General features: G+C 36.4%; 1 protein-coding gene and 1 non-coding gene across 4 annotated transcripts in view; one reads left to right on the plus strand and one right to left on the minus strand.

Annotated features, from left to right (window-relative positions):
- LOC146134848 (adenylate cyclase type 6-like) overlaps nt 1-14931 on the plus strand; it is a 52583-nt gene extending 37652 nt beyond the window's left edge. For all 3 annotated transcript variants that reach the window (XM_083395539.1, XM_083395540.1, XM_083395538.1), the window contains 19 exons: nt 558-707; nt 1238-1362; nt 2113-2224; nt 2852-2979; nt 3345-3506; nt 4585-4729; nt 5311-5459; nt 5901-6066; nt 6729-6826; nt 7299-7380; nt 8278-8382; nt 8721-8885; nt 9396-9571; nt 10194-10329; nt 10926-11032; nt 12305-12461; nt 12822-13026; nt 13172-13296; nt 13436-14931. In XM_083395539.1, coding sequence (XP_083251665.1) covers nt 558-707; nt 1238-1362; nt 2113-2224; nt 2852-2979; nt 3345-3506; nt 4585-4729; nt 5311-5459; nt 5901-6066; nt 6729-6826; nt 7299-7380; nt 8278-8382; nt 8721-8885; nt 9396-9571; nt 10194-10329; nt 10926-11032; nt 12305-12461; nt 12822-13026; nt 13172-13296; nt 13436-13576 — 2634 coding nt within the window. In that variant the 3' untranslated portion in view covers nt 13577-14931. The remainder of the gene's footprint in view (nt 1-557; nt 708-1237; nt 1363-2112; nt 2225-2851; nt 2980-3344; nt 3507-4584; nt 4730-5310; nt 5460-5900; nt 6067-6728; nt 6827-7298; nt 7381-8277; nt 8383-8720; nt 8886-9395; nt 9572-10193; nt 10330-10925; nt 11033-12304; nt 12462-12821; nt 13027-13171; nt 13297-13435) is intronic.
- Nucleotides 92-165, minus strand: Trnat-ggu (transfer RNA threonine (anticodon GGU)). The gene has a single exon. It is a non-coding gene; the product is annotated as a tRNA-Thr (tRNA).
- Nucleotides 14932-21400: the final 6469 nt, after the last annotated feature.

Here is a 21400-nt window from a genome sequence, read left to right on the forward strand (position 1 = left end):
CGCTCTACCAACTGAGCTACACAGGTTCAGAAGGGAGCAAGTTGGGAAACAACCATATCACTGTTGCCTGCTGCATCATGTTCGTAAAACTATCCTGTGGTGAGGTTCGAACTCACAACCTCGGTCATACCGGGACCGTCGCTCTACCAACTGAGCTACACAGGCTCAGAGGGAAGCAAGTTGGGAAACAACCATATCACTGTTGCCTGCTGCATCATGTTCATAAAATTAGACTGTGGTGAGGTTCGAACTAACGACCTCGGTCATACCGGGACAGTCGTTCTACCAACTGAGCTACACAGTTTTAGAGGGGAGCAAGTTGAGAAACAACCATAGCACTGTTGCCTGCTGCATCCTGTTCGTAGATAACCTCCACCAAAGGTGATCAACAGCCCGTATTTGCGTATATGCTTCTTTCAGTTGCTTACTGAAATACTTCACGTTTTTTTGTTTGCGTCGTATAGACTTTTTTCAGCTGCTTTCAAGTTTCGGAGTACCCCTGAGTTGCTACCCAAACTTACTGAAATACTTCACGTGTGCGTTTTTGCGTTGTCCAGATTGCCAGCGACATCCTGTTGTTCTTTTGCACCAACGCTGTGGGCCTCTGCATTCGTATTTCGTCCGAGATGGCCCAGCGGAAAGCCTTCACAGAAACGAGAGAATGCATCGATGCCAGGTTGAACTTACAGCGGCAAAATCAACAGCAGGTTCGTTATAATCGTGGTCTGTGAATTTAACAGGGTCGGGAATCGGAATCGGCGCGAAATATAAAAATGAAAATTTTACTTGAATACGTAATAAGAATATCAAAGCCCATAAAGAACTAGATAGAATCTTAAAAGTTTTGAACAAGATAATGGCTGGAGGTTGCAGTTAGACATAAAATGAATATCAAAGCCCATACCGAAGTAGGAACATTAGAACGTTTATATAACTCTTTTTTTAATTTTAAAGAGTTATTCGAAACGTTCAAAATCTTTCCTACTTCTGTTTGGATTTTGATAACGAGTTTTATTTTGGCCTTGACCAAGATATTTTAGATTGTGCTCGAACGCTCAAGCGAAACAACTCGCAGAAAAAGCGTTTTTAATACACTAAATTAACCTAATTTTTTAAGGTTGAAAAAACAAAAAAAATGTTAAAGTATATTTTGTATGTTCATCTCATACTTGACAGTAAAGCTTTACGATCCAGACTTTTTTTTTAAATAACGATTTTCGATATATTTGGCCACTAGGAGCGCCTCCTGCTGTCGGTGCTGCCGCGTCACGTTGCCATGGAGATGAAGGGCGACATCGACCAATCAAAACCCGAGCATCAGCAGTTCCACAAGATCTACATCCAGAAGCACAACAATGTCAGGTCAGTTGATGGTTATTGCTCGAAAAGAAAATGTGTTTTTGTAAAATGCCAGGCTACAAAAAACTTTTTTATATGAATTGTTAAACAAACGCATTATTTTCTTGCTTATTCTTATAAATGTTTCAACAAAGATGAAAGGCCATTTTAAACTTACACTGCAAAAATATGAACTGCTGCCGGAAAACTTACAAAATTAATTTTCGCTTGACTGAACTAGGTTGGTACGACATTTTAATTACACAGATAAGGCAGAAAACGTTCATTGACACGCTCGGTAGTCGGTTGTTTCGACTCTTACAATCAGCCAGCATTGCGTTTGGTCGTTTTAAAACCAATTTTGTCAACGATTTGTTATTGTGTTGACTTGGGATGTCCGATAGTGTCGGATCGGCACCGATACCCGATAAAAAATAGAAGTATCGGTACTGGTCCGATACTAGGGTGGTATCGGTGCCGATCCGATACTAAATTAATTTAGGAAGTTCAGCTAAAATTCATGATTCAACACAGACATTTCTACCTTAAAATGTATATTTATTAAAAAACATTGTAGATTAACAACTGGAGGTAATTAAACGTATGAACAACATACAATTATTTTGGCCTAATATCCTGTTAAAATTGACTAGACTTTCAAGTATATTTTGAAATGAATTGTTTACACAGATTATCAGAGCTTTTGTGAGTTGTGACTGCAATCGGCGCCAACTTTTTGTTGCGAGTGCTGACATTGTACGTTTTTCTTTCCAGCATATTGTTCGCTGACATCGAGGGCTTCACGAAGCTTGCCTCGCAATGCACAGCAAAGTTTCTCGTCAGGACGTTAGACCAGCTCTTCGCTAGGTTCGATAAACTGGCCAGGGTGAGTGCTTTGTTGGGCTTAGAACCGCGGACCCTTGATTTTGTCGTTTTTACGCGATGTTTGTTAACATCTATTCCATAGTGCTTGAAACGCGACCCAATTCAGAATGGAAAACCAAAAAATGCAGGATGTAACGTTTGTTTAAAGTTGACTGAGTTTTATTAAACCTGTCTCTTAAGATTTGAATTTAACAACTGACATTCAAGTGCTGTAAACAACTCATTTTCAAATCACCTTAATCACAGTCAAGGTACTTAAAAAGTAACTTCAAGTAATTGCAAATATTAACAAGTAAAGTCTATAATATACTACTTATAAGGCAGATTGAGTGCGTTTTTTATGTCAACTTAACTAGTTGTGGAGTATTTTTACCCAAGACAGGTCAAACAGACGAACTTTTTTGTTAAATATTGCAAACTTTATATTCAACTCATCATTATGCAAGTGTTTTTGTTTCCTGTTTTCTTATAGCAGCAAACAAGTATTGTTTTAGGTATCATTTTGAACGTTTAAATAACTCTTTAACTATTTTCAACATAGTGAAAAGGCACTGATTCTAAGTATTGTAAACCTCCAACCATTATGCCCCAAATGTATGCTTTTATACACAACTTTGCATTATAACAGGACAACCACTGCCTCCGCATCAAGATCTTGGGTGATTGCTACTACTGTGTGTCAGGTCTACCTGAACCTAGAGCAGACCACGCACATGCTTGTGTACAGATGGGCCTGGACATGATCGACACTATATCGTGAGTAAATGGACCTTTGCTTTCTCTTTATTGTCAAAACTGTAATTCAAGTATTTTGGTGGAGAGGGCTGTTTGATGTTTTTTATTCTATTTTTACATTTCGTTTAGTTATTTTATTAAGTTTGACCACTTTAAAAAAATATATTTTGCCAATTCGCTTGTTTTGTTTTGCAATTTCTATCTTTGGCAATTTTTTATGTGAAATCATAAGATTACAATCAAAATGTAGTTTTACTTTTTTTTTTTATACAATTCGTTTTTTTTTGGCGATTTCTGTTTGTAGGGATTATTTTTCTGAAATCATTAGATTACAATAAAATTCCACTTTTTTAGCAAAATCATCAACTTTTCCTCAAAAATCGCAGGTTGGTTCGCGAAGTGACTGGAATCCCGGAGCTGAACATGCGAGTTGGAATCCACACAGGTCGCGTTCACTGTGGGGTGCTCGGGCTCAAGAAGTGGCAGTTTGACGTATGGAGCAATGACGTCACACTGGCCAATCAGATGGAGGCTGGTGGGAAGGCGGGGTAGGTCACGTGACATGACGTCATGCGTGTTTGCTTTCGCCAAACGAAAATATGCGGTTTATGAGGGAAAGTATTTAGTGTGTTATTTTGCTTCGGTGATAATGTTTGCCTTTGCACGGAGAGAACATTGTCCCACTGATATTTTTACGTTGTGGAAATTTGAGAAAGATTGTCAAAAGTATTTTTTTAGATTAGGGTTTTTTAAACTGGGGGGCCCTTTGGGGTCGTAGAACTAGTTTTAGAGGGACAATGAAGGCCTTATTGCAATGTTACTTTATATTTAAAAAGTAATCAATTTTTAAAAGAAAACTGTTTAATTAAAAATCAAACGTTTTAGTACTGATTGTATATTCCACTTCCCTTTTTTTACGGCGACGCAAATACTAAGCGTGGGAATACTTTGGCGTTAAGATTATTTTTACTGAAGTTTTTGTCAACTTAAAGTGCACAAATCACAACCTGCGATGTTCGGATATTCGACTTGGTAATTGTGTTAAACCACTGTTTTTCAGCATTTTTTAATAAGTGTAGCAAAGCTTTGGTGACCCAATTCTCTTCACTAAAAACTTAACGCAAACAAAACATTATTTTCGATTTTAAACCTAAAAGTTAAAAAATACCCGGTTTAGACCCGTTTTTTTACGTTTTATTTAATATGCTCTGTGTAATAAAGCGATTAAAATCCTTCCAACCCATTTGCAGAATTTATATTTCGCCTATATATATTACTCTGAAACAAAATAATTTTTGCCAATATATATTACTTTAAAAAATGTCTGATCCGCGGGTTTTCACTTGGGTTTTTAAATTTTGAGTTTTATTGTTAATATACGCGTCAGCGGAACAGTGATCGACAAGCAGAAACTTGCTGCCAATGGTTTTGGAATCCATAAAGATACGCCCTTTTAAAGCATAAGAATTAACATTTGTTTTTCAAGGGTTAGGGCGAAATTTATATTCCTTAAGAAAAATGTCTGAACCTGGTTTCAGTCGAGTTTTTTTACTTTGAGTTTATTGTTGTTTTGCAAGGGCCAAGGTGATTTTTAAATATCACAAATTCACCTTTGTCCATTTGCAGCCGTATCCACATAACGGCCGCAACCCTCAAGTACCTACATGACGACTACGAAGTGGAACCTGGACACGGACATGAAAGGAACGCCTACATCAAGGAGAAGGACATCGAGACTTTCCTCATCGTGAAGCAGAAACCTCACGCCAAGGTATAATTCTAATTTGTCGTAAAAAACTGTTATTTTAACTTGTTTTCGAGATAAGGCGCTAATTTAGGGGTTTAGGTTTTTTCTTTTTTTATATATTTTTACAATGTTTCTCGCAAAAAAGCTGGTATGTCACTACCCCGCCAGTGCCAGTTTACCAAATTGGCGGTTTCGACACGTATATGTTGTTAAAGCTGTGTCATAAACAAACAGATTTTGTTATAACAAGTCAATTTCAACTGAAGCCTTTTACGGGGTTCAGGGTTAACTTTGTACAGTATTTTTGTTTAAAGGTATTATAAAGTATGTACCACCCAGTCCCTGAATTTTAGGGAATATTTCGTGGCACCCAACCTTATTATTTTACCCCCCAATTCCCTGACTATAACCCCTCATTGTGACCGTAGCGGGATCCCCGACCCATCTGGGTCACTGTTGACTCCATTTTTTTTCAATGACGTTATTTAACCCAATGATGTCATGAAATTCACCCCAGGTGTAACCCCTCATTGTGACAGTCGCGGGATCCCCGACCCGCGTGGGTCACTTTTTAACCCATTTTACCAGATGACGTCATTTTTTAGATTCCGGTGGCGATCGCGTGTCCCGCGGCCGACCAGACGCTTCCCGGTCAGCCTACCGTGGTTTCCAGCAACGCGAAGAGCAACCGACTGATGCGTAAGAACAGGACGGCCAAGGAAATGAAGATCATGGGCTTCGACGAAACTTCAAAGTGGGTTTTGATTTCCGGAAATCACAGTTTTTTTTTGATAAAATCGAATTTTGGTTAAACTTTTTTGTGATGAAAAAATTTTTTGTTTTAAAATACTAATTCTTTGTAGAATTCCAGGGCAACAATCTAAATAAGTATTTGGCGGCAAAACAAAAGTTGGCAGTTATTTGAAAAATCTGTACCTAAAATGTGTGACTAAACTTCAAGGCTATTAATTAGATACATTCCAAACAAAAAAAATCCCAATATTTTAAATTATTGTAATTTATAGAGCAGAAATAATTACCAGATGAATTTTTTTTATTATTAAAGTGGCAGGTAGCAACAGTTTATATAAATATACTTTTATGATATCCGATAACATATTTTTTCACGAACATTTATTTCAAGGTTTACCCGAGGGCTTAAATTTATCGAATTTAATGTGATTTTTCTCGGCAGAAACCTTTCAACGGACTTGCTTCGCGAAAATCGCGACAGTTTGTCAGATGGAGAGGTCAACGACTTTCTGAACCGGGCAATTGACGCCCAGGGCCTCGACTTCGGCAAGTCAAACCCTATTTATCGGCTGTTCAGGCCTTTCAAGGACAAGAAGCTGAAACACGAGGTAATTTATAGACCAACCAATTATCGTGTTTGATAACAAGGTTGCAACAAAATCTTTGTAGTCTTTGAAATAATTTGTATATTTAAAACTCTTTGTAAAACCGTATGCTGTTCCAAACATCTTTGAATAGTTTGTACTACCTTTAAAATTAAGCCTTTAAAATTAACACGAGGTAATTTATAGACCCACGGTCGGTCGTGTTTTATAACAGGCTTGCAACGAAGTGTTTGAATTAATTTGTATATTTAAAAGTCTTGGGAAATTGTTTTTGCTATTTTTTAATAATTTAGATAGTCCTATGGTTAAACAGATTTTTAACTATTTGTTGTATATCAGTAGCACAGAGATTCTATTAAAACGACCGACTGTGCTACCTTCAGAATTGAGTGCATAACTAATTCACAAACTTAAAAACCCCACTCATTTAATTAAGATGTTATACGATGGATATAGTTTACTTTTATGAGCATCGTCAGTATCTAAAACACAACTTAATATAAGCCAGAACCATTCAAAAAATAATAATAATAAAAAATTTATAATAAAAAAATAAAAACATTTCAAAAAATGTTTTAATTCAAAATAAAAAGTATATACATATATTTTTAGCTAGTTATTAACAGGTTATGTATCACAGTGGCTCATTTTTACTTGCTTTTTAGTACGCCCAGCAGCACGATCGACATTTCCACCTTTACACTGGATTCGCAGTCTTTATATACTTCCACGTGGTGGCGGTACAGCTCATCATGATTCCCTTGTAAGTTTATGTACGACTTATTTCAAAACAATTCCCAAACGGGTGTAACTCTTGATAATGAATTGGAAAGCCAAAAAGGTCGAGTAGATCGACACCATCTTCATTATTTTGAACAAAATTCCCAAACGAGTGTAACTCTAACTCGAATATTGAAATCTAGTGTTGGAATAAGGTGCCTAAAATTTCGTAAGATATTATTTTTAAAGGCGCATAAAATAGTTTTGTCAAAAACCTTTTTTGATGGATATTATGTCTGGAAAAACAGTTTAATATTACAGAAGATATAGATAGTTTTTATGCCACTGTTGCAAATGAAAGAAAGTGGCTGATACATTCATTTTTTATACACAAAAACCTGTTAAAATAAATCATTACTCGCTTTCCAACTTGAAAATTTTAATAAATTTCATTGCTTTAGAACTCTTCCCTTTAAAAGGTTTTGATGTGATAACGATTTTATTTCTCTCCCCAGCAAGGATGTAATGTACGCCATCTACTTTGGCACTTCTTTACTTATTCTGCCGCTCGCTGCCCTCTGCACATTATGCTACAAGGTTCGTAGAGTAGCACTTTAAAAATGGTTGATTTGAGGTAGTTTTCGTCTCGGTGTAGTAAAGACTTTTCAAGCACAATCGGACAACTACATTTATTTTAGCTTTTTAAAATTCGATTAGAAATTTAAATTAAAGCATTTTAGATTTCTCTAATTAGATTGAAATTAGAATTACCGAATTCCTACAAATAACTTTTTTAACAATTTATTTCGGAATTAGTTTTAATTCTTCACAATTAATTTAGTTTGAATCGAAATTTAAAAAAATGCCAATGGCAAATATCCCTGTGTTACCATTTAAACGTTCTAGCATAATTAATTTTAACAGTTCAAAAATCACCTACAAGTTGTTTTATAAGATTCAACAAAATTATCACACCTATAGTGTTGGACATTAGGCCTTAATTAAATTGCGGGCTTTGTTAGATAAATGGGTTGGCAACAAAAACGAAGCCCAGCGAACTTTTTCAACCTAAGCATTTCAATGAAGCAAAATCCTTAAAGATTTTAGTTAAGCGTTGCTAGGTTTAGCAAGTGTATTTTTTTATTGAAAGCCGTTATTGTCCGCGGTTTTTGTAGTTACTCATATATATTTTATTTTACTTCTTCCTATGAATGCTAATTCGTTTTCCGTAGATTTATTTTCGCTTTTTAAAAATCTATTTGTATAAGAAACTGATGATTGCTTATTTTGTGGCGAAATATATTCATCTTTTAAATGACTATAGAACGTCTTAATTTCTGACTTCTGAAGAACAGATTTCAGTGAAGTGTTTCTAGGTTTAACGAGTGTAATTTTGCCTCACAGCCGTTATTGCCGGCGTTTTTTTTTTGTAGTAACTCATATATATTTTATTCACTTCTTTATATAAATGCTAATTCGACGTCCGTATCACAGAAACACGTCAAGAAATGCGGCAAGGCATGCATGGATCCCAAGCACGTAAAGCTGCTGTCAATCACAATTATCCTGCTGATCACCACCATGGCCGTCGGAAACCTGGTAGGTCGAGATGGCACCGCTCACAATATATTTACTTATTAGTGTTGTAATTGTAAAATTGTGTCTATTTTTTTGTAAAAAGAAAAATATCAGTTGTTTTCAATTGACTTTCGTGAAAATAACTCGACCTAAGATAATTGGTGGAGGTTGTAGTTAGACGTAGAATGAATATCAAAGCCCATACAGAAGTAGGTAGCATTGATAGGTTAAACATTAATAAAGACTTATTTGAAACGTTCAAAATGCTATCTACTTCTGTATGAGCTTTGATATTCTTATTAGTTTAGAAGCAGCGTCTCACTTCCACAACACATCCCTAAAAACTCACTTTGTTCCAGGTCTTCTACATTCCGACCCCGAGCCTTCGCGATTGCGCGTCAGCCATCGCAAACACGTCAGAGCTGACGTATGCAAATGTGACGTCAGTCTTGAACTTCACGCTGTTACGTCAGCACGACGCAAACGTGTGTAGTGACGAGACGCCCAACTGCCATTTTCCACAGGTGACCTACTTGGTTTTGTTTTATTAGTTTATATATTTTTTTGCGGATTACAAGAAAGTTTTTTTTGCAGATTTTTTAAGAATTTTTTGCAGATTCTGATAAAACTTGGCAGATCCTTCTGTTGACTTTATTTTGTTTTTTTGCAAATTGGATTTATAAGCTTTGAATAACTGTTTATATATTTAATTTTCCACGTTCTGATTTATTTGCAGATTCTGTTTTTCTGTTTTGGTCGGAAAATGTCTTTATTTGGTCAGATTCTGTTTTAATTTTAAGATTTGATCATAGCTTGGCAACATCTTTGCTATTTTTATTTTTATTTTAAAAATTTAATTTTAATTTTTTATTTATTTTTGGTGGGGGGGGGGGGGCAGTTTCTCTTTTAATTGTTTTTTGCCAAATCACTTTCAACTTTGCAGATTTATTGGTAGCGTGCCAGTTTCTCTTTTGGCGGTTTCCATATTTCCGCCAGTTTGATTTTTTAACACTTTTTTATTTCTCCTCCTCTAGTACTTCACCTACTGCCTCCTACTTTCGATGTTGGCTTGCGCTCAGTTCCTTGGTACATCGGCCGTCAGCAAACTGGTGCTCCTCTTCGGTCAAGCGCTCACCTACATGATCATGGTGCTCGTATTCGGCCAAAACCTCTACGATAACGCAGATGTGCTCAACCACAGCGAGTACGAGTGAGTAAGAGTTGTGGAAATTCGTTACTATTTTTTCGTTTTGTTTTTGGGGGTAATTTTGTGAAACATGGATTCACACATAACACGTACATAACTAAAGATTGCCATAAAGTATTTGAATTGATATGCGTATTAAAATATTTAGAGCTTAGTAGCTGGATGTTGTAGTTAGACTTACGATGAATATCAAAGCCCATACAGAAGTAGGTTGCATTCTGTGAACGTTTCGAATAACCTTAAGATAATGCCTGGAGGTTGTAGGTAGACGTACAATGAACACCAAAGCCCATACAGAAGAAGACAGCATTTAAGTTTCGAATAAATCTTGATTGATTTTTAACTCATTCTATCGTATTTAGGTTTATGATTATGTTAAAACTGAATTAGGAGTTATTCGAAATGCTTGTTTCAAAATGCTACCTACTTCTGTATGGGATTTGATATTCGAACGACGTGTTCAAAAGTTTTTACAGAAAACCCCTGTTTTTTACGTTTATGTTAAGCTTAAGGTTTAGGAAGCGCCGTGATGAAACCACATCGTTTGCCGATCTTGCACAGTGCTGCCATTTTGTTTCGTGCGTGAAAATCTAAACCTCATTTGTTTTGCGTCACTGCTCTCTAGCGCCACTCGCATCTCGTGGTTGGTTCCGCTCAAGGTCATGACCCCGATCATCGTGGTGCTCTTCGTGGCCGCAGTATTTCTTCAAGGCCAGCAGGTCGAGATGACGGCCAGGATGGACTTCATGTGGAACAGACAGGTGCGTGTTTTATATTTTCCTGGCGGCGGTCATCATTGATCACTGCGGGCAGAAATAACAAAAGTCCCAGTCCAGATTATCAGTTGCCCAAGTCAAGTCATAATTAGAGCAAGTCCACTCCAAGTCATGTCCTTGTCATAAAAACAAAACGTTAGACTATTAGAATTTTTAAACTCGCATAAATATTAACAATAACTGAACTAAAACATAAGAAAAACGAAACATATAGCAAGCAATTTGTTTAATTTATAAAATTAATTAATAGCCTAATTTCAGTTATTGCTCATACGAGAAAAAATATTTTTATGGCGATAACATGACTTGAAATTGACTTGCTCTAATTTATCACTTGACTCGGACTTGACTTGTTATTTAGTTCAAAAGACTTGACTTGGACTTCAGTAATTTTACAAATGACTTGACTGAGACTTGAGCCATTTTAGAATGACTTGTTTACAACAATGAAACTGTTACTTACACCACAAACAAAATATAAAAGTCTTAACCTTCGGCAATCTGTAGTTAAACTCTGGCCCCGTTTTTCATAAAATTGTTGCACTTTCTAGCCAACTTTTCAAGTAACGCAATTTGTTTAGGCGGCTGAAGAGCGTGAGGAAATGCAGAAGAAGCAAGCTTACAACAGGAGGTTGCTACACAACATCTTGCCCGTGGATGTCGCACAGTACTTCCTCGAAAAAGACAAGTAAGTTGGTTTAAAGTATAGAAACAAAAAAATTGTTTTTAAATACAGGAGCAGTGCATCCAGGTTAATTATTTTCGAAAAACCTACAAATGAATGAATAAATTCAAAAGAAAACATAAGTAAACAGATGAAGCGCTAACTTGTCGTGCTTAGAAGTTAACCTGAAAAGCTTCTGGGTTATTGAAATCTGAAATAATTGTAAATATGACTCTTTTTTGCATTGGTTTGAAATACAGAAACAAAAAAAGTTGTTTTTAAATACAGAAGCAGTGCATCCAGGTTAATTATTTGAGATAAAACTTACACATTTCTAATGACTGCTTGAGGCCTTTTAGAAGACGATGTGTTTATTTGCACTGCTTTGATAATTTTATACTAAAAAATTGTTTTTAAATTCATGAATATAAATAAAAATTAACTACAATGGAAGGAGCATTGACTAAGTCTGCTTGGAGACCTAATTCACGTTAGAAATATCAAGCTTACGCGGGCACTGGGTTTGGGGGTCATGGCTTTATTCTGCTTGAAATATTGTTGCTTTGTAGGTCTTACTATGTGTTCCCTTCATACGATTTTAAATCTTGTTCTGTCGTTGATATTACTGCATATTTGGCTTTTTTATGTCGTTGGTATTAACACTATGGTATAACAGATTGTTCTGCTTTAGACATTGTTGCTTGTAGGTATTTTTGTGTGTTCCCGCTCATGCAAATGTGTAAGCTGTGTACGCAAGTTGACCTTTCAATATAATTAATTAAACACACAGCAAGGCTACACAACCCTTGTCTAATAAATTGCAAAGCCAAAAAGGTCGAGTAGATCGAAAGCATCTCGATTAAGACGTTTCGATACGAACTTGTATCATCTTCAGTTGATGTGGCTGAGAAGCACATTAAGCATCACTGATAAGAGATGGGGCGCTTTTTTTTCCTAATTTTAGTTGAAATTTTTTTATAACACACAACACCAAACCTAACAATTAGCCCCTGGTCTAACATGTTTTTTTGTGTGTGCAATTCGTTTATTTTTTGTAAGATTTATCTTATTTTTTTAATTTTCTTTATTTTTTGTATTTTTTGAGAAATCTGCTTTATTTTCAGGAACAGCCTGCTAAAACCACTTCAATACCACATATAACATATCTTCTGTTAAAAATGAATAAAGAGTTATTCTAAACGTTCAAAATGCTCCCTACTTCTGTATGGGCTTTGATATTCTTATTACGTCTAACATCTCTTCTGAATTTTTATACTTACTTACTATTTTCTGTAGGAACAATGACGAGCTGTACTGCCAGTCGTGCGATTGCGTGGCCGTAATGTTCGCCACCATCGTCAACTTCTCAGAGTTCTACATCGAGCTTGAAAGCAACAACGAGGGCGTCGAATGCCTGCGACTGCTCAATGAAATCATCGCCGACTTCGATAATGTGAGTTTGGTATTATTTTCTATTTATTTGTTTTGTTGGCACGCATGGAGCGACTAGGCTGAGTATTGAGACTTCTCTTAAAACGTTTTCGCGGTACATATTAAAAAAAGTGCATGATTCAAGTTTTCCATTAAAACAATAAGGTTTTGTAATGAAATTTTGACAAATTTGAGATTTGAAATAGGTTTTTATTACGGTAATAGTTTTTTCGAAAAGTTTTTAATTGAAATATTGTAAAAACAATTTTAAATTGATTTTATTTTTTTAAATAAATGTTCTTTTTTATGATGGTTGTTTGAATATTGGAAAAGTCCTAAAGCGTACTGTAAAAAAAAATATTTATTTTTTATTTTTTCGCAGATTATCAGCGAGGAGCAGTTCTACCAGCTTGAAAAGATCAAGAACATGGGGAGCACGTACATGGTGGCGTCGGGTCTCAACGACAGCACTTACGACAAGGAAGGAATGACGCACATTACCGCGCTCGCAACTTTCGCAATGCGGCTACAAGATCAACTCTCCTACGTCAACCAACACTCCTTCAATAACTTCACCTTCCGCATAGGTGGGCGACTGATAATGCCATTCTACTTTCTATTTTAAATATTTTTTTACGATCTTTTTTTGATTTCGATTTTTTTTGTGTGTGTGTCTTCTACGTTGTTTTGTATGTCGTAAATAATGAAGTCACTCTTTACCCCCTCCCCCAGGCCTCAACATCGGCCAAGTGGTGGCCGGCGTCATCGGCGCCCGAAAGCCCCAGTACGACATCTGGGGAAACACCGTGAACGTGGCTAGTAGAATGGACAGCACCGGGGTAGAGGATAAAATTCAGGTGTTTTAACGTTGGAACATTTTTTAGTTGTTAATCTTAATAATTATTCTTTAAAAAAAAAATTAAAAAAGTATTCTTGAAAAATACAGTCGGATCTTGATCAAAAATGATCTTTATACTTATTTTTTCCAACTTACAGGTCCCCGAGGAAATGTACAAGCTTTTAAAAGAGAAAGGTTTCGAACTCGTGCCCAGGGGTCACGTAAAGGTCAAGGGCAAAGGCGAAATGATGACGTACTTCCTGGAGGGCCCGCGCCCCCACGCCGAACCCAAGAGCTGATGACGTCAGAAGAACAATTCGTGACGTCACGAGTTTATCAAATTGAGCGAAAAAATCGGGTTTTGAAGGAAACCAAGTCCGGTAGGTGGCGCTGGGGAGTCGGGCGTGCCGGACACGTGTTTATGTGTGACGTCATAACGAGTACACTGTTACGTCACTGTGAATTGATTGCTTGAACGGAAAGACTGTGGCGAATCAACAGTGTCCGCGTTTTTTCTTTTTTTTTTGCATTTTTATTGTTGTTGTTGTTGTTGATAAAAGTTTTTCTTTCTTCCACGCAAAGTGAGTACATGTTGTTTTTGGCTCCCGGCAATTTTTCACGCTGTTTTTTTGTGTACATACCTTCATATATATTATATTATATCTATGAGTTGTTGAGAGCTTCTAACTATTGCTTCGCCTTTTTTATCACGCTTTGAGTATCCTGCATCTACCACTGGTCGCACAAAACTCGACGATCAACTATTTCCTGTTTTTTGCGACCATTTCAAACATTTCTATCTGTTTAAAACAAAGGGTGCCTGCTGCTTTCACAAGCTGGTACATTCTCATTCACTTTGCCACTATAAAATTAAATTTTAAAGAACAAAGTTGCGCTATTTACCGGGGATCACATTTTTTCGACACAAACTGCAAACATAGAAAACGACCAACTATTCCTGAAATATGATTTAAACCAGGGGTTGGCAACCTACGGCCTGCCAATGTAAATTATCCGATGCCTAATGGCGCGATTATTCCGTTGTATAATGACGTCATTGATCCGTTGTCTAATGACGTCAATGATCCGTTGTCTAATGACGTCATTATTCCGATGTCTAATGACGTATATGTTCAAACGAGCAAAATAGATAAACTTGAATCGTTCAAAGCCTATTTTTTCCATGTTATGAGTTTGAAAGTTGCTTGAGCGTTAAGGAGTTTAAATACATCCATTTTTTTTCAACTGACAATTTTTTGTAAAATTAACCTTTCAAAGTAGAAATCGATGCATTAAATCTCAAATAAAGCTAAAATTCCTATTTTAATTTGGTATCGGACCGGCACCGATACCACCTCAGTATCGAACGAGTGCCGATATTACCGCTTGGTATCGGGCATCGGTTCCGATCCGATATTATCGGACATAACTACTCTGCTATTAGGTTTTTTAACCTTGCTTCTGCATTTACAAAAAAAGCTATTTTTCAAACTTACTATCGAACCTCGTTTTGTTAAAAGGTTAAACTTAAAAAAACGCGATTCTAAATCACGGATGACAAAAGTGTTGTTCTAAAATTTTAAGTCACCTATTTAACCATCACTTGATTATACTGTCCGTCCTAATTCATACTAAACCTCACCTATGACCAACGTGCTGCGAGTCCGCCTTTTCATCACACAAGAGTCGTACTTGGAGCATAATGGTTGGAGGTTGGAGGTTGTAGTTGGACGTAGTAAGAATATCAAAGCCCATACATAAGTAGGTAAGATTTTGAACACTTCGATTAACTCTTTATTTATTTTCAACATAGGCTAAGTTAAAAATGACTAAAGATTCATTCGAAACGTTCAAAATACTACCTACTTCTGTATGGTTTTTGATATTCTTATTAAGAGTGGTCCAATTCGATGTTTTTTCTCGTTTCACCGGTGGACGAAGCTCTATTTGTTCAGTTCCATTCAAACTAGCTGAATCATTACTATTAAGAAAATGTTGACATCTACCCTTGTGTGTCTGTATGCCCTTCTTGTCTGCCGATTTCGCAATCGCATCGCTACTTAACTGTTAGTTTCATATGTTTAATGGTATTTTGGGTGGAGTACATTTTTACACATATTGTTCAACACACGAAAGTCGAAGTAAAGCGAAACTGAACATTTTTAATTGGTAGAGTAGATTTACTCAGAGTGTGAAGTAATTTAAATCAATGTTGTATAATCACTAATTGATGAATGTGACCAGGATATTCAACTTATTTGAAAGGAATTAGGTTTATAAATCATTAACTAATTCAACTGATTTAAAAAAAATATAATAATACTTACGCTTAATCCCAACACTAACCTTAATAAAAATAATGCGATGTTTTCGTAATTTTATGAACCATTTTATGAAACATTCGTATTCGATGTACAATCACTAGTGGATGTATGCGTTACCCGAACTACGAACTATCCGGACAAATAACCACTTTTGTTTTTTGTTATTTTTGGCCTAAATTAACCCTAATATTTTGGCGAAATTTGTTAAGGGAAAACAATTTGAAAAAAGAACTTTTACGACATTTTTTTGCAAATTTTTTGGGGTTAAATCGAAAAGCTGATTGGCTTCGAAAAAAAAACACAAGTCGTCATTGTGTAAGTGGCTAAATACGCCATAAAGTTTTTTCCCAACGCGTAACATTCGTTCTGTAAACTCAACTTTCTTGTGTGTTTTCTCGAATATAAATGTATAAGAGGACCTTTATTTAAACTTAGCTGAAACCCAACCCCCTGTTACCCCCTTTTACCCCCACCCCCCTCACGATTGCATTTTGCACAGCCCCTTTGGGCGCCTATTTGTTATTTAACCGCGTGCTATTGTTTTTGTGTATTTTTTTTTTTTTTATAACCGAACATTGGCGAGTGAATCAAATCCAACTGAACTTTACTCTATATTTTAAAATAGTACATTCAACGGAATTGGTAAAAAAAATTAATTTCATTTTTTTTGGCAAATATTTCGCGAAAAAAAGGTCAGTTTCGTATTTCATAAAAAAACGCTTTTTACAAAAATTCACACAGCTTAAAAATGTCATTTTGATATCATAAAGCGTTTTCGCCGTCCGTTGAATCAAAACTGTGCGTTTAGTTTGAATGCGCCTTCCTCAAAACGACTCGGTGTAAGTGCCGCGATTTCGGGAAACTTGTCTTTGCTGCGTGATGTAAGCGCTGTTAAATCAAGCTGTTGCCCCTCTCCCCTTTAAATTGATTTAACGACAATCAGGTGGCAGGATTACGACTGAAGAAAACCTTTGTCGTGAGACCAATTACAACAAGTAACTAACGGTTTACATGAACAACACTTATCAACTTAATATTGGACACTGGGAAGAATTTGAATTAAATTTTACTTTTTCTATTTACAAGTGTGCAAGAAAGCTTTGTAGCTCGCTCACAACTTATTATTCCGATCTGCACAGATTTTTTCGTCCGTAAACCACCATATTACCAACCGTTGATGCTAAGGTCCGAAGCAATTTTCGAAACAGTTTAACCTCGGCTATGTTTGGCTTCAAACTCGGCAAAAAAATCCCAAAATGTCGAACAAATTCGACCCGCGCTTATTTAGTTGTTCTATTACGATTTTTGTTTGCGCCCTTGTTGACTTATTTTTGCGTCACATTGGCGTAAAAAATGTTACCGAACAGATGTCTGAACCCGAAATTTTATCAAATTTATTTCATTAAAGCCCATAAGTTCAGAAACGTTGCTGCCAATGCTTGGATTTTTGACCTAACTTGTAAATTTTGACCAAATTTTGACTTTTTTTTTACAAGTCAAAAAATGATCGCCCTCGTTATAAATAAAACTAAAAATAACTTCTTTTACCGAAAGTTGATCAAATTAATTTCTTTAAACGCTATAAGTCCAGAAACTTTGCTGCAAATGCTTGGATATTTCTGCGCTCATTTAAACCTAACCTTGCCGCAAATTTTTGTAAAACTGCGCAGAGAATTGTTAAAGTTGAACCTAGCACACTAAAACTTTAAAACTTTTCAGCATTTTGATGTTAAACTTCCAAGAAAAAGGTGATGTAATGTTATTCCGAACCTAACCCATTTTCTTACTGCGTTTTTCCCACTGGAATTGTTTACGCCAATGGCCGACTTAACGACCTATCCGATCACTCCTATTTCCCGCGCTCACGATCACGTGGTTCCACTGTCGACTCGTTTTCTATTTCTTTGATTTTTTTTCGTTCGTCTTTGTTTCTTGACGCGCGCGATTTATTGTTTTGCCAAGTTCCAGTAAATCAGTAGCCGCCCCTTTTTCCGGGTGAAAATATTGCTCTCTCGCGACCCCGTGTGGTCATTGTTGTTTTTGTTTTTAATGACGTACTATCGTGCATTTCTTCGTAGTCGTGCGAAGTTTTATCAAGTTTTCCCCTTTATTTTATTTTCCCGATTTCTTGCTACGATTTTATGCCGCGTTTTTTCATTCTTCCTTTGAATAAACAGCGGCCAATGGTTCACTCTGAGATTTTTCCGTTAGTCTTTGAATTTTAACCAGTGTTACTCAACCAAGGCCTGCGGAAACGTTTAAAAATAAACTGAGTCTAACTTCGGCCAAAATATTTCCCCTCTAGTCCGACTCCAGCCAAAAAAATAAACCCGAGTCCGACTCCGGCTAAATTTGCGATTTTGTCGAGTCGTACTCTGACTCTGCAGCCTGTAACCCATTTACAGAACTAAAATAACGTAGATATTCAGCATTATAGGGGTGTCATACAATTCAACCACCCACAAAACATTGTTGGAAAATATTCCACCATATGCTATTCAACAATACAGATGGTTGCGGCATTCTATTGCTTAAAAAATGTCCACCCCTAGTTTTTCCCGTTTGACATCCCATTTTACAATTTAATTTACAGTTGGCAGTTTCAAATTTTAGAGTTTCTCTAGTCCAAGATATTTGGCCTAGGGTAGCTTTTGTTATGTGGTCTTACCCGAATCTGACTCCGCGGCCCTGAGTCTCAATCCACAGTTCGCGACCCAGAATTCGGTCTCTGTTCAACTTGGTTAGGTCGACTTTAGTTTTTATATGGTTAGGTTTGTAGATATTGATTCTGAGCAAGATTTTTTTAATATAAACGAAAACATGGCTAATAAGCTTAGTATGTGTATTAACAGTATTAGTATTAGTATTAGTATTAGCTTAGTATTAACAACAGAATCTGGCCCTCCAACAGAACACATAATGCCGACGATAAAAGTTCTAAAAATTCTTTAATAAAAGCTTGAGAAGCGCACCGCTCCGAACAAAAATCAGTCAGCAAAGGTCAAAAACTTTTAATACAAATATGCATTTCGCCATATAAATGGCGTCATCAGTAACATGGCTAATATTGATTAAATTCGAACAAATTTTTGCTATTGACTTATGTTTTTTTTTTTTTTTTTAAAAGTAAAGAAAATTGAGTCGCGAAAGCTTCGCCATTATAAAACGCTTAGTATTTAAGTCGCCGAGAAAAAAGGTTGAGAAATAATAATAAATGAAAATGTTCATTCCTGGAAGTCAGGTTATATGGGCACCGCTGTTTTGACACCGGAATATTTTGCTTTATATTGGGTTAGGGGTTAAATTGGGATCAGCGAGAAATCTCGGGAATGGGGTGTTAATATACCTGAATATTAATATTCATAAAAATAAATATTTATATTTTTTGTTAAAAGTGTGTTTGCTGGAAAGGTGTAAACAATGTAAGGATTGTGTAGCAATGTCAACTTTGTATCGCAGGGGTTCTTCAACGTTTTTCACCGCGGACCCCTAAATTTTTTTTTTGCTTCACGCGGACCACGGTAGGCAAGAGATTAAACAAAAATGACGTCATAAATTGACGTCGTAATACAAATAGACTGTAGAAATCTGCAGTTTTCAGTCAACAAGATGTGAAAAGGAGAATAGAAATAGAGACATTCAGTGCAAAAATGTTTTAAATTGATTACTCCCTAAATATACACTAAAATTTCAATAAGGCCTTCACGGACCCCCTAAAAATAGTTCACCGACCCCTAAGGGGTCCATGGACCCCAGTTTAAGAACCCCTGTTGTATCGTCACAACTTTAGGAGAAATTCCCCAAAAACAATCTCGGCGCGCCAACTTCGCTCAGGTGCAATTGGGTGGGATTAGAATTTTAATTAGGGTTGGAATTATTATTGGAGTTGATTAAATTTTGATGTGACGTGTTAAGTTGTTGTTCCGACTAGCGATGTCCGATACTTGATATTTTATTCCGATACTTGGAACGTAAAATATCGTGATCTGAAACGATACCTTCTTATTGTGCTTCAACAAGAAAAATGCATGAATTTGATATGTTTAAAAGTATTTTATTTTCGAGGAATAAGGCCGAAGTTTGCTTTGGCGTTCAAAAGTTCAGTAACCTTTAGTTGTCAACTTCATGATTTTCATTGATTTTTCAATATATCGCTGAGTTAGGTATCAAATCATGACCTAGATTCCTGATTAATTTGATATCGGATCGGCAGCGATACCACCCTAGTATCGGACGAATATCTATCTATACCAGGGGTTCTTAAACTGGGGTCCATGGACCCCCTGGGGGTCCGTGAACTAGTTTTAGGGGGTCCATGAAGGCCTAATTAATGAACCAGTGTATAGTTACGAAGTAATTAATTTTTCAAAGAAAACACTTTAATTAAAAATTAAACGGTTTTGGACTGAATGTATAGTTAGACTCCATTTAACTTTCACATTTTCGGACCGAAATAAACAGAGTTATGAAGGCCATTTGTTTTGTGGCGTCAATTTATGACGTCATTTTGGAGCATTTCTTGTCTACCGGGGTCCATGCAAAGCAAAAAAAAAATTTAGGGGTCCGCGGTAACAAAAAGTTTGAGAACCCCTGATCTATACTATCACATGGCATCGGGTATCGGCTCCGATCCGATATTATCGATATTACATCCCTATATACATGTATAGTTTTATATACTAATACTCATAGTGGTAGCGCACATTCAACTTTCAAAAAACTGAAACCCCTCTTTCCCTTACGAGTGTTCCAATTGTGACAAAACACTGAACTACAGAGATAACCGCTGTTCATTTGGTCGCAAATCCAAAAATACATCGGATTGTTGTTTCTGTTTCACCAGGTCACCTCCATCTCCTTAAACATATTTAAAATAGTGGTTCGCAACCGTTTGCGGAACCGGTAAAATTTTTAAAACAAATGGACCTTAATTTTGAAAATAAATAAAGAGTTATTTGAAACGTTAAAAATGCAACCCACTTCTGTATGGGCTTTGATATTCGAAAAACAACTTCTTCCTAATTTTTCAGAATTAAACGCCAAACTTCAAACCAACCACTTATAAGAATTCTTCAAAGGTCGTTATCGATAAACGCTTTTGAAGTCGCGCGCGCTTGCGTAAGTGTGACGTCACAAAGCAGTCGGCTCGAGTGCGTCGCGCGTCAGAGCTTCCCGGACGCGGTTGAGCGGACCTGACCTTGTGACGTCACACTTACGGTTGAGCGGACATGACTTGCAAATCGTGCCGCGGTCGAAAGAAGACGCGTGTGTGAAGAGAACTTGGAGATTTCGGCGCCGTTTTTAAGGAATTCGTCGCTTTGTGAAGAACACTTTAAATACACACTGGACCGCACTGTGGTTTATAATCGATTTGTAAAGGTAATTATAATTTCGACTATTGTACAAGTGTATTACATTGCGCTAAAAGGTGTGATCCTTAAGCATTAGTTTTGTGCGAATGAAATAAAAAATCTTTTACCCCAAAATAGAGCCTGTGAAAAATAAACAGCTGCCATTTGTTGAATCAGCATCCATAAATTAGTCTAAAACCATTTTCAAAACCTATGGCATAAACTTTGTGTTGACTCAACGACATACAAATTGTTTCTATGTCGTTGTTTGACTAGTGGGAGAATCAGTTTCGTGCAGGTTTAAGTCAAAGTCATTTCCCGAAAACACGTAACATATTACACTTTTATCTCAAAGTTACACAAAGGATGTTTCACAGTAAAAACATCTCTTCGGCGTCGTATTTGGCATGCATTTTTTGAGATATTTTTGTTTAAATTAATTTGAATT

The sequence above is a fragment of the Ascidiella aspersa genome, chromosome 8 (genome assembly GCF_963924565.1).
Source record: "Ascidiella aspersa chromosome 8, kaAscAspe10.2, whole genome shotgun sequence".
Taxonomy (NCBI): Eukaryota; Metazoa; Chordata; class Ascidiacea; order Phlebobranchia; family Ascidiidae; genus Ascidiella; species Ascidiella aspersa.